Source organism: Xenopus laevis, chromosome 7S (assembly GCF_017654675.1).
Source record: "Xenopus laevis strain J_2021 chromosome 7S, Xenopus_laevis_v10.1, whole genome shotgun sequence".
Taxonomy (NCBI): domain Eukaryota; kingdom Metazoa; phylum Chordata; class Amphibia; order Anura; family Pipidae; genus Xenopus; species Xenopus laevis.
The window spans coordinates 60813773-60826382 of NC_054384.1; the positions used below are offsets into that span (position 1 = coordinate 60813773).

The following is a 12610-nucleotide window of genomic DNA, read 5'->3' on the forward strand; positions in this document are numbered from 1 at the left end:
AAAATAACACGTTTTTAGGCAAAAAAAACAAAAGATAACAGTATAATGAATTCGTAAAAAAAAAAAAAACACCTGTTTGTGTATACATATTTGTGCACTAATAAAAGTTATCTGAGTGTGCAAATACATGTAAATAAGTGTAAATAAGTGTAAATAACTGTACAAAAGGGACCAAGTGTGCTAAAATTAAAAAAAAAAAATTTAAAAAAATTCCAATCTTTACTAAAATGCATAAATGTACTGTAAGTATGTGTAGGTGCAGGTAAGTGTGTAAAAAAACGTGCACTTACCGTTTTTGGAGCAGGAGAATCGCTGTCTTCTTTGGAGGAGTCCTGGCAGCGTGTCTGCAGAGTTGCTGCGCAGCAGGAAGTGCGTGGGCGGCTCTGCAGGCAGGAAGAAGGTGAGTGTAGTAGCAGACGCTCCATGCGATGCGTCTGCTACTTTGAAGTCGGATCTGCGACAATCGAGTCGCAGATCCGACTTGACAGCCCCCCAGCCTCGTTGCCTAGGGGGCTGTCTTCTCTCCCCACTCTCTGCGGAGGCGGCAAAAGCCGCCGAAGCAGAGAGAGCGCTCAGCTGCTAAAGAACGTACAATGTACGTTCTTGGCAGCCTGAGCATTTGCCTGCCAGCACGTACGCCGTACGTGCTTGGCAGGCAAAGGGTTAAGGCAAGCCTTGCATCACCTCAGAATCTTGTTTGTACACCAGAATTAGGGACCTTATGTCCATCCCCATGCACTGGCTACAAAATTAAACGTGAAGAGAACAGGGAATGTGAGGAGAGCAGTGGCAGAAGGGGCAGACAATATTTGATTGACAGCTGAAATCTTTAAATGAGCTTACTACAGCTATGAATGCTTTAATAAAATATTAAAATTGGATTTCATGTTTAATTGGAAAAGGACTTTTATTATACAGCTTTTTGTGTCTGGTTGACAGGTCCACTTTAAACTTCATTTTTTTTAATTTTGCGAATATATGCTTACTCTTGTATCCTTTAACCATCTCCTGTTTGCCTCTAGAAGAAAGAAAGCAATACACATTTTAAACTAGATGCACCGAATCCACTATTTTGGATTCGGCCGAACCTCCGAATCCTTCGTGTAAGATTCGGCCAAATACCGAACCGAACCCTAATTTGCATATGAAAATTAGGGTGGGAAGGGGAAAACATTTTTTACTTCCTGGTTTTCTGACAAAAAGTCACGATTTACCTCCCGCCCCAAATTTACATATGCAAATTAAGGTTCGAATTCGGTTCGGCCGGGCAGAAGGATTCGGCCGAATCCTGCTGAAAAAGGCCGAATCACGAACCGAATCCTGGATTCGGTGCATCCCTATTTAAAACCTAATCTGGGATAGAAACAAATTTAATAGGTGTTGTGTTATAAATTAAAATTAAAAGGCATCCCTTGGTTAATAATTATAAATACTAGGTATAACCAACCAACTTTATTTTTATGCCTTTATAAGGTGAAAAAAACATTGCAGTGTTCTCAGTGAAAACAGAGAGAACCAAGTCAAAACACCCCTGTTCACCTTCACCAACTTCCTGTTGAAAATGATGGGAAATGCTATCCCTATAGCAGATGGAGGAAATGACTCTGAAGTAGTTTTATGTCGATCCATACACATTTTTAAGGCTTTAGTTCTTACCTGAAATTAAATAGTTCTAGTGCTACAGTGATGTGAATTATTCAGAATATTTGTATATATGATGCTGTATATTTTGTAGCTTGTTCTGTTCAGTCAACAGAATAATGTGTGTTGAACATGTCTACATTAGATAGACAGCAAAATGTGTGTGTGGAAAGGCCCTTTTATAAGTTAAAGGAACAGTAGCACCAAAAAAAATGAAAGGGTTTTAAAGGAATGACAATATGATTTACTGTAACCCTGCACTGGTAAAACAGATGTGTGTGCTTTAGAAACACTACTATAGTTTATATATATTAAGCTGATGTGTAGCCATGGGCCATTTAAGCACATTCAATAGATAGCAGATCTGTTCTGAAGAATCCTATTGTACACTACAGATCTTATCTGTTATCTGCTGTGTACCCTGTGCCTTTTCTCCTTTTTCCATCTTGAATGTCTGCCTCTGTTGCTACACAGCAGCTTGTTTATATAAACCATATTAGTGTTTCTGAAGCAAACACACCAGTTATACGAGTGCAGGACAACACTACATTATATTTCCATTACTTTAAAAAATTTAATTGTTTGTGTTACTGTTCCTTTAAGTCAGAAAAGGGCCTTTTGCATACACACAAATTGCTGTCTATCTAATGTAGACATGTTCAACACACATTATTATTTTGACTGAACAGAACAAGCTACAAAATATACAGCATCACAAATATTCTGGCTAATTCACATCACTCGTTGCAGTACTCAAACTATTAATTATAGAACTAAAGCCTTAAAGGAAAACTATACCCCCAAAATGAATACTTAAGCAACAGATAGTTTATATCAAATTGAATGACATATTAAAGAATTTTACCAAACTGGAATATATATTTACATAAATATTGCCCTTTTACATCTCTTGCCTTGAACCACCATTTCGTGACTCTATCTGTGCTGCCTTAGAGATCACCTGACCAGAAATACTACAACACTAACTGTAACAGGAAGAAGTGAGGGAAGCAAAAGGCAGAACTCTGTCTGTTAATTGGATCATGTGACCTTACATGTGGTTTGTATGTGTGTACAGTGAATCTTATGATCTCAGGGGGCAGCCCTTATTTTTTAAAATGGCAATTTTCTATTTATGATTACCCAATGGCACATACTACTAAAAAAGTATATTATTATGATAATGGTTCATTTACATGAAGCAGGGTTTTACACATGGGCTGTTTTACTCAGTATCTTTTAATAGAGACCTACATTGTTTGGGGGGTATAGTTTTCCTTTAAAAATGTATATGGATAGACATGCTGTATTTTGTACACTGAGTGATTCAGTGGCCCCTGTTACACTAGATATCCAGGTCTTAACAGATTTGCACAAAAGCTTCCCTGTAAGGCCATCTTTTAAGAGGAAGCTTGCTTATTACAGTCAGTAGACTGGGCGATGCCCCAACATAACTGGCAGCACCAGGAGCTAGAGCACTTAGTATAGGTTTCTGAAAAGCAGGCTCTTTTAGCCAGCACTTTCGGGGGGAGGAGACAGTTCTTAGGTAGTAAGTGCCCTTTAAACCTCAGACAATTAAGGTGGCCATACACAAGGAGATCTGCTCGTTTAGCAATGTCGCCAAATGAGCGGATCTCTCCCTGATATGCCAACATTGAAGCAGCAAAACTATCAGATCAGAATGAAGGCCAATGAAAAGATGCGACCACGATCTGATGGGATTTTTAAACCTGCCCGATCAGCATTTGCCCGATTTCGGCCAGATATCGATCAGGGACGCCCGTCGGATGGCCCAACATACACTCGGTGTCAGCAGCTTTTATCGACCCATGTATGGGGGCCTTTAGTTTGGTTTTGTTTAGTTTGCTGATGAAGGGTGTGGTATCACCATGCTTACTCTTATAGAGCTCCCTGAGGTCTTTAGAAAAAATTTGAAACAAATGCCAATTTGCCCAGGCCATCTCAGCATATTCGGCCCAAGAGCAGAAACCAAGATGGTAGGGTCTGTAAGAACCCCAGAGTTGCATGACAGAACCTACAGGTAAGTAGCTCTCAACAATACTGGTGTCAATGTGCAAGAGTCTACACAAATAAGATCTACATGGGAAGTGTGCCAGAAGAAAACCTTTTATGTCCAAAAAGAACATGGAAAGATCAAAATTTAGCCATGATCACCTAGGCAAGGACTTCTGTGTTATCGACAGAGGAGGCAAAGATTGTGATTTGGCCCAAGTACCAGAATAGGTATTTGACAAAAATATTTCAAAAGAACCTGATACCAAATAGTGATGTTAATTTCATGGTTCAAGCTGCTTTGCTGCATCAGGACTTCATATATTCCATTATGAATTATTCATTGTATCAGAGTGCTTGAAGATAATGTGAGTCCATCTGTCAACAGATTAAAGCTCAACCAAAGGTGGGCCCTGCAACAATACAATGGCCCTTAACATTCCAATTAATCCACAAAGGAATGGCTGATTCTGGCATGGCCAAGGCAAAGCCTAAATTTAAATCCCTTTGTGATGCTGTGGGGGGGATTTTAAAAAGACTGAACATGCAAGAAACCCCTCAAACATCACATAGCTTAAAGAAAATTCCTCTCCGTCAATGTCAGAGACTGGTAGACAGTTCTTGAAGTTGCTTCTGCCAAAGGGGATAATACCATGTATTAGAGAAAAGGTTGCACTTTGTAAACTTTTTACATAGAAGAAAACAGCAGATCAGTTTACAGTATATTTTGTGGCATAACTTTAGGAGTGACAAAGTGGCAAAGTGACACTGTTCCCTCTTTCTTGCCTATTTGAGATGCCGGAGAAGCCAAACCCTAGAGAAGACCACGTGACTGCCAGGGTACTGGAAACACTGGCTATAGCTGGGTGGGGAGGGGGGAGTTGTTTATACAGAAGTTCAACTTTTTATTGAACTAATGTTCTAAAAAATGTATATACTGTCCCTTAAGGCTATGCAAGCAACAAATGCTAGATTGGAATCTGGTTATCCGCCCTAAAACAACATATGCAGCAATACATTTGTCTTAGCATCATACTATATTGGATTATCTTATGGAGATAGTTGTTCAAATGGCATGCAAAAAAGTACACTATTTATGGTGACTGACAAAGCTGTTCTTCTAAAATATATGTACAAACATACAAATATAAAATCAAGCTAAGTGAAGTTTTAGCTAAGTTTACTATGCGGCTTCTTTGAAAACAATTTAATATTGATTCAAAACGTATCTAGTGGTTTGGCTGGCAACACAGGAAGCCAGGTAAGAACCAGTAAGTGGTTTGTATACTTTGCATGTATATATTGGCCTTATCGAAAGCCCATCTAAACAAATGCTTCAGGTGGGCACGGAAATATGCCTCATTAACATCTGTGGTTTGATACAGCATCTAATCGACTGACTATTACTGGATCAAACTAGATCACATTGCAGAATTGGAACCGCTTGAACTAAATTGCAGCTGCATGTGAACTTTGACAATGAGATCTGACCCGGACTGCCAGACTAGCAACTTTTATCTACCAGTTCAAGTTGCATCACATCGTTGGATTTCACATCTGAGTGCAAAACAGTTCATTGGGTTTTCTATCATGTGATCTGTTTATTTTACAGCAATTTTAAAAGGTACACAATAAGATCCACATGTTTGGCAAGGTTGTCAAATGAGCGGATCTTACCTTGATATGCTCACCAAGGGCAGGGAGATATCGTGCTAACCCGATCGTTCGGCCCCAGGGCCAAGCGATTGGATTACAACGAAGGAAATGGGTGCTGATGGGTCATAGGACCGTATCAACTAGCAAATTGTGGTCCTCGATCTCAGGAAAAATTAAACCTGCCTGATTGATATCTGGACGATTTTTGGCCTGATATCGATCAGCGAGACCCGTCAGAAGCCACCATACATGGGAAGATAAGTTGCTGAACCACTCTAAAGGACCAATATCGGCAGCTTTAATATCTGCTTAATATCTCAAATCAATGCCACTTAGAAGAGTGGCAATTTAGCTATGTTTTTATTATGAAAGAAAGTCCTCTCCCATACAAAATCAAACTGGAAGATTTCAGTGTAAAGATGAACCAAGGCATTATGTTTAGTTTAAATGCATAACTAGAGTGCATGGTTCCTTCTCCAAGGGAATGTACTGCAGTACTACTACTACTCACTGGCTGGATTTTAATCACCTTTAAATGCAGGTGTGCAAGACTTATTGGGACTGACACCCCTTTTTTAATGTGATTTATGAAAGGGGTCTCTCATTGCATAAACCGTCAGTACGCTAAATTAATGAAAGGGGAACGTACTCAGTGAAGGAATGCCAAAAATGTTAGACAAACAGAAACAAATTCAGAAATCAATTGAAAAATATCTTGCACATACTTAAATATAATTCACCCAAAAAGCAACTATATTTACAAGGTACTAATTAAAATAATCATTCCAAATGCATTAGTTTATATGTGTAAACAACACAAGCAATAGGCATACCTTATAAATACATTCAGGGGAGCTAAATGATTTCGTTTTTCACTGCGTGGCTGTACAAAAATGACAGATGGGCATCCAAAGGCAATTATCACAATTGAAAATAAATTGCTTACAGGGGGGGGGATTTCTTCACAAAATGTTTAGGCCAAACAAGAGATAGCAAGGCTAATACGCAATGAAGCCTGCCTGCCTGCTGCACTACATATCATATCACTAAACACCATCTGGCCACTGCAAATCCCAACATGCAATGTACTGTTGGCTTCACATCAGACTAGACCATAGGACAAAGGAAAAGTGCTGCTACTAATTATTGCATGTTGGCTACAATGTACCAAAGTAAAATTCTAAAAATTGCCACCTTAATTAAACAGGCATTGATGTAATGCTCCCCTAACGCCCCCACATTAGGGAAAGGGGACTCACGTAAAATACATAAGAACTGCCATCAGTTCCCATAACGGGTTGAGGCGATTCAAAAAACCCCCAATACACCCTAAATAGTCTATTCCCCTCATACATGATACCCCAGTTGAGAGGCACAGGACACACGGGGTAAACCATTGACACTAGGGTGGGGGGTGGGGGGAGGCTATAACTGAGGGAATGGTGACCTTCTTGACTTAGTTCTCGCCCAAGTGATGCGTTTTATTTTAAGTGCGAGCTTCCCACACATAAACACGTAGCTCACAGTGTTAGCTCACAGTGCCTTACATACAGCCGTCCTACATGAAACAGAACAGCAGCCAAGCACCAAATTCCCAAAGCTCATCTCCCAGCAGGGAAACGCCACAGCCTGCAGTGTAATTGTCCTGCTGCACCTTTGCACTAGAAAGAACAAGCCGGGCTCCGGGTCACTGAGCTGAATGGGAGGCTGCAGAGACAGCAGCTATTAGCGGCGCAGATAGAGAGGAGAGGGCAAGGTGTCCGGCCACTACTGACCTTTCTAGTTCATCCAGTTTGCCTCCCGTTGCCATCCTGCCAGAAGGAACTGCGTGGATACTGCTGGGAAAAGCAGCAAAGGCAGCAGCGTCGGTCCCTCCCTCCATGCTGCAAGATCACTGCAGGAGCAGCTTGCGAGAACGCAGAAGACAGAGACTGAATGGAGAGAGGGGAAGGTACAAGGCTGTGCTGAAAACCTGAGAGAGAAATCCAAGATCCAAAGTATAATAGACTATCCATGCGGAGCCATGATTCCTGCTGCGCACCTCTGTACCTGTTCACTGGCCGAACTAGGGGGCCATTGCGGCTCGGCGCAGAAAACTGGGCGGACGGGCAGCTCTAGTAGCACTGCGGAGTTCCCTGTCTGAGGTGGCCACGAGCCCGGCTGCTTCAGCTGTTCCTTTGCAGAGGGAGGGAGGGGAAGGGCCACAAGACAGTGTCAGAGGGAGGGAGGAGGGGAAGGCTTGGCTTCTGGGGCATATTGTTCTCCTATTTCAACTTGTGTGAGCTTCAAAGGATTCATTGAGCTGTTATTGCTCTCGCACCCACGGCTTTCTTCTCCCTCACACAGGGACTGCACTCCCCACATTATTCAGTGCAGGTTGCTGGTGATGATGGGCACAAGGGGGGAAGGGGGGGGGGCGCTGGGAATCTCGGATCTCTCTGACTTTATTTCTTATTGGGAACTTATCAATAGATGGTGGGGATAGGGGGGAGGCCCCGGGAAATAACGCATTTCCCGCGCAAAAGATTCGGGGTGTAATTCTAAAACACCATCAGCAAAATTGTGGTACTGCATTTGTGCTACTGGTGGCTGTAGCAGGTTAAACATAGAGCCCCAGATAGATGATAGCCGGATTTCCCAGCAAGTTTGGAGTATGATGTGTCAGTGAGTCAAGGAGTGTATCAGCAGTACAAGTCTGGGCAGGCAGATGTTTTACAGCTTTCCAGTTAACCCCCACAGACCTGTGTACCTAACACACATTTCTTTATGTACCTTACGGCTAACCTGCTGTGCAACCTTGAGTAACACTTTACTGCTATATAAATAAAGCACAATAATTACACTGGAGACAGAATTCAGAGAACAGGTGTACCTATACTCGGGTGTAATAAAGTATAGCAGCAAATAAGGGCAAGGCCAGACATGGCGTTTTTACGCTGCGTTTTTAAAAAAGCTCGGTCTGGCATAAAAACTCATAAACTCCACCACCACTAAACACTAAATAGTGTTTTGCTGCACACGTGTGGCAGATTTCAGCAATAAGCCTGGTTTGGGGTGAAAGGAGAGCCCAATTTTCCTGTTACAGCTAAGAGACACTCATTGCCTCTTAGCTCATAGAAATAGGGAATGACAATGAAATAGACCAAAAAGAAGAAGAAGTCCAAAACAGGGTACACATGGCTGTCCAAGAATCAATTTTAATGGGGCTGATTTATAAACATAAGTGCTAAATTTCAAAAGTGCAGTTGACAAAAGAAATCAATAATGTCTTTGCTTTAATTTTCTACCTTTAAGTTGTCTGTTCAAAGCTTAATGTTGATTGGTTGCTAATGACAACTGCACTTGTGCAATTTAGCCCTCCAAGCCAGGACCAGAACTAGTGGTAGGCAGAAGAGGCACTTGCCTAGGGCTCAAAACTGAGGGGTAGGGGGACTAGGCAGGTACCTCAAATTTTGTCTACTTCTGGACCCATGTCAAAGGAACAAAATTATTGTTCTTAAGTTTTTACTGAGCTCAGTGTTCATCCTTTCCATTGGGAAACATTTAACACACTGCTGTGCAATAGAATGCATAAAAGTCAATGGCACGGTTACAAAAATGTTTTTCCCTATGTTGTGTTTGTATCCTGAGTTTGCTTTGCTCATAAAAACCTTCCTTAAAAATTTCTGATCTATCTTCAATCCACTTCAAAGATGACCACAAAATCTGCTGGAAGAATTGTGTTTGCATATCTCTAGGGCGTGTTTACCATATGAAAGCCCAATAATCTAAACTGGGTGCAGATTGGCACCAATGTTATGCACAGGTAAAGGCAGAGCAACATGCACCTTAGCCCAAGTAAAGAAAAAGACCAATTAATCAATTAATACAGCATGCAAGAAATGGCACACAAACACAGGTAAAAATCTGTAAACAGGCAGAGATCTGTGGCAAATAGATTATCATCTATCTATCTGTAATGGTTAATAGACAAAATGTTCCTTTATTTGTCCCCCTGATGATTTATAGCATACTTTTTTAAAACCAGGCCAAGGTTTTGTACTGATAAGCCTTAGGCACAAATTTGCGGCAGAGCAGAAGCACAGTGGCATGGCAGTGTAACTTCATTTTTGGGTGAGTGGTTACATGGAATGAGACATAACACAATTCTGAGATTTACGTACATTAGACTTTTCAGCTCAGTGAAATGTACATTTATTTCTGTCAGTGTAAAGTGGTAATAAAGCACAGAGAAGATGTGCAGAACATGTTTTACATACTGAATATGGCACATAGGCATACACTAGCTCTTATTATGTTTTGGACAAATGCCTACCCTGCCTGGAGAAACAATCACTTTGGAAGTCGCATCTGCAGTATATAAATGCAGGAATTTATATTCAGGGGTTACTAAAGTATAAACGAAAATTCAATTTTGGCAGAAGTTAATAATATAAGCTAGTTAAAAAGCAAAAAAGAAAAACTTGTTTTTAAAGGAGAACGAAAGTCCAAAATTGACTATTGCTAAAAATGCCATATTTTATTACTGAACTTATTGAACCAGCCTAAAGGTTCAGCATTGCTATAGTAGTAATGATCCAGGCTTTCAAAGTTGTCACAGGAGTTTCCCATCTTGGATTTTGTTAGGTCATTTAAGCGGATGCTACATGCCTGATTATTACATTTTGAATAAATAATAAAAATACATTGTGTTGGTTTTTGAGCTGCCATGTACCAATAATCTGAATTATTTACTAATCAGCCATACATTGTGACATTTATATTATATACATACAGAATATCAGTGATCCTCAACCAGTAGCTCTGTAGCAACATGTTGCTCTCCAACCCCTTGGATGTTGCTCCCAGTGACCTCAAAGCAGGTGATTATTTTTGAATTCCTGGTTTGGAGGCAAGTTTTGGCTGCATAAAAACCAGGTGTACTGCCAAACATAGCCTCAATGTAGGTTAAAAATCCACATAGGGGCTACCAAACAGAACACTGAAAACATAATTTAAAACATTTTTGCCCTACTTCTTTAGTTAAAGGGATACTGTCATGGGGAAAAATTTTTTTCCAAAATGAATCAGTTAATAGTGCTACTCCAGCAGAATACTGCACTGAAACCCATTTCTCAAAAGAGCAAACAGATTTTTTTATATTCAATTTTGAAATCTGACATGGGGCTAGACATTTTGCCAATTTCCCAGCTGCCCCATGTCATGTGACTTGTGCCTGCACTTTAGGAGAGAAATGCTTTCTGGCAGGCTGCTGTTTTTCCTTCTCAATGTAACTGAATGTGTCTCAGTGGGACATGGGTTTTTACTATTGAGTGCTGTTCTTAGATCTATCAGGCAGCTGTTATCTTGTGTTAGGGAGCTGCTATCTGGTTACCTTCCCATTGTTCTTTGGCTGCTGGGGGGAAAAAGGGAGGGGGGTGATATCACTCCAACTTGCAGTACAGCAGTAAAGAGTGATTGAAGTTTAGCAGAGCACAAGTCACATGACTTGGGGCAGCTGGGAAATTGACAATATGTCTAGCCCCATGTCAGATTTCAAAATTGAATATAAAAAAACGGTTTGCTCTTTTGAGAAATGGATTTCAGTGCAGAATTCTGCTGGAGCAGCACTATTAACTGATTCATTTTGAAAAAAAATTTTTTTTCCCATGACAGTATCCGTTTAAGCTTTAGTTCTCCTTTAAGAAGAACTAACACCTAACTAAAGAAGTAGGGTAGAAATGTTGTACATTATGGGGCAGATTTACATATGGTCGACTATGTGTATGTCATTCGACTGCCGAATGTAAATCCTTCGAATATCAAAGTCGAAGGATTTACCGCAAATAGTTTGATCGAACGCTTAAATCGTTCGATTCGAAGGATTTTAATCCATCGATCGAACATTTTTCTTCGACCAAAAAATTGCCAGGAAGCCTATGGGGACCTTCCCCACAGGCTTACATTGCACCTCGGTAGGTTTTAGGTGGAGAAGTAGGGGGTCGAAGTTTTTTTTAAAGAGACAGTACTTCAATTATCGAAAGGGTCGAATATTCAAATGATTTTTAGTTCGATTCGAAGTCGAAGGTTGAAGTACCAATTCGATGGTCGAAGTAGCCAAACAAACCATTCGAAATTCAAAGTTTTTTTATTCTATTCCGTCACTCGAGCTAAGTAAATGGGCCCGTATGTGTATGTCATTTTTAGGGTTTAGTTCTCCTTTAAATAGCATCACTTGCATTATAAGTCTCACGGGGGAATGTAATAAAAATCGCTAACGGAAAAACTATTCGCAATGCGAAAAGTTATGCCTTTGCGCGAACAAATTTTGCTTTGTGCGAATTTAATATAGCTTTTGCGAGCCCGGAAACTGTTTAGCGACCACTTCCGACAGTGAAAGACCGTGTGCGAATTTTATAGTTTGCGCCAATGCGCAGTCAATGTAATAAAACTTCTTACTGAAAAAGTCGTTATGTTTGCTCCAAAAGATTACGACACCTTCAAGCACTTCTTATGAGTGCGCAATTAAAATTCGCAATGCGCAATTAAAAGTCGCAATGCGCAATTAAAATTCGCAATGCAATAACAGTTTAAGGAACAATATTACATTGCGAGATGTGGATTTTTAGTCTTATTGGTGCGAATTGTTTTGCTCTTTGCGACTTTTATTACATTCCCCTGTCAGTCTGCTAGGTATATATTAATCAACATACAGTGTTGCCAAAGTTTCACTGTTTTCTATGGAGCATGCCTAATGCACTGCATGTAGCTCTATGCCTCGGAACTAGCATATCCATGTTTAGAAGTCAGTTAAAAGTTGCTTGTGTAACATATGGCCCTACAATAAATTAACTCAGCCACCTACAATTCTATGTAACCAATTTTCCTCCTGCAGCAATTACGTTTAATAAATGGTTTGCCATATTGCTCCATTAAAGCTTGACATCCTTTTAATACACATTTTAATATGTTGATGTTTGTATTCTGCTTAGAGGGAATATCGACAAGAGTAATACTAAAGAAACTAGAGAGGTACATTTCCTGAAAAAAATGTGAGTGGTGCTTGCCGTGGCAAAACTCAGGCCCAAATCTGATTGGCTGTTGTTGCCCCGCCCCTTTTTTCCTAATTGTGAACCACAGTCACTCAGTGACTAACATACCAAAGTTTGGGAATGCTGTCATTTAATGTGTAAAAATGGCAGCATTTCTATTTTTTTCTATTGAAAATCAATGAATGAAATTTGATTGGTTGTTGGTGGCTCCGCCCACTTTTTCTAAACTTGAAGTGGAAACCCCCAGCGACCACATTTGTGATATTCAA

General features: G+C 40.4%; 1 protein-coding gene across 11 annotated transcripts in view; it reads right to left on the reverse strand.

Moving 5' to 3' along the window:
* Window positions 1-12610, reverse strand: part of arhgap32.S (Rho GTPase activating protein 32 S homeolog) — a 210147-nt gene that overhangs the window by 149664 nt on the left and 47873 nt on the right. For 5 of the 11 annotated variants that reach the window (XM_018227721.2, XM_018227718.2, XM_018227719.2 and 2 more), the window contains exon 1: window positions 7086-7695. The exons of 1 other annotated variant lie outside the window; for it this stretch is intronic. In XM_018227721.2, coding sequence (XP_018083210.1) covers window positions 7086-7192 — 107 coding nt within the window. In that variant the 5' untranslated portion in view covers window positions 7193-7695. Of the gene's footprint in view, window positions 1-7085; window positions 7697-12610 lie in introns of those variants that run through there. 5 more of the 11 variants (XM_018227716.2, XM_018227715.2, XM_018227720.2 and 2 more) reach the window with 5 other exon arrangements.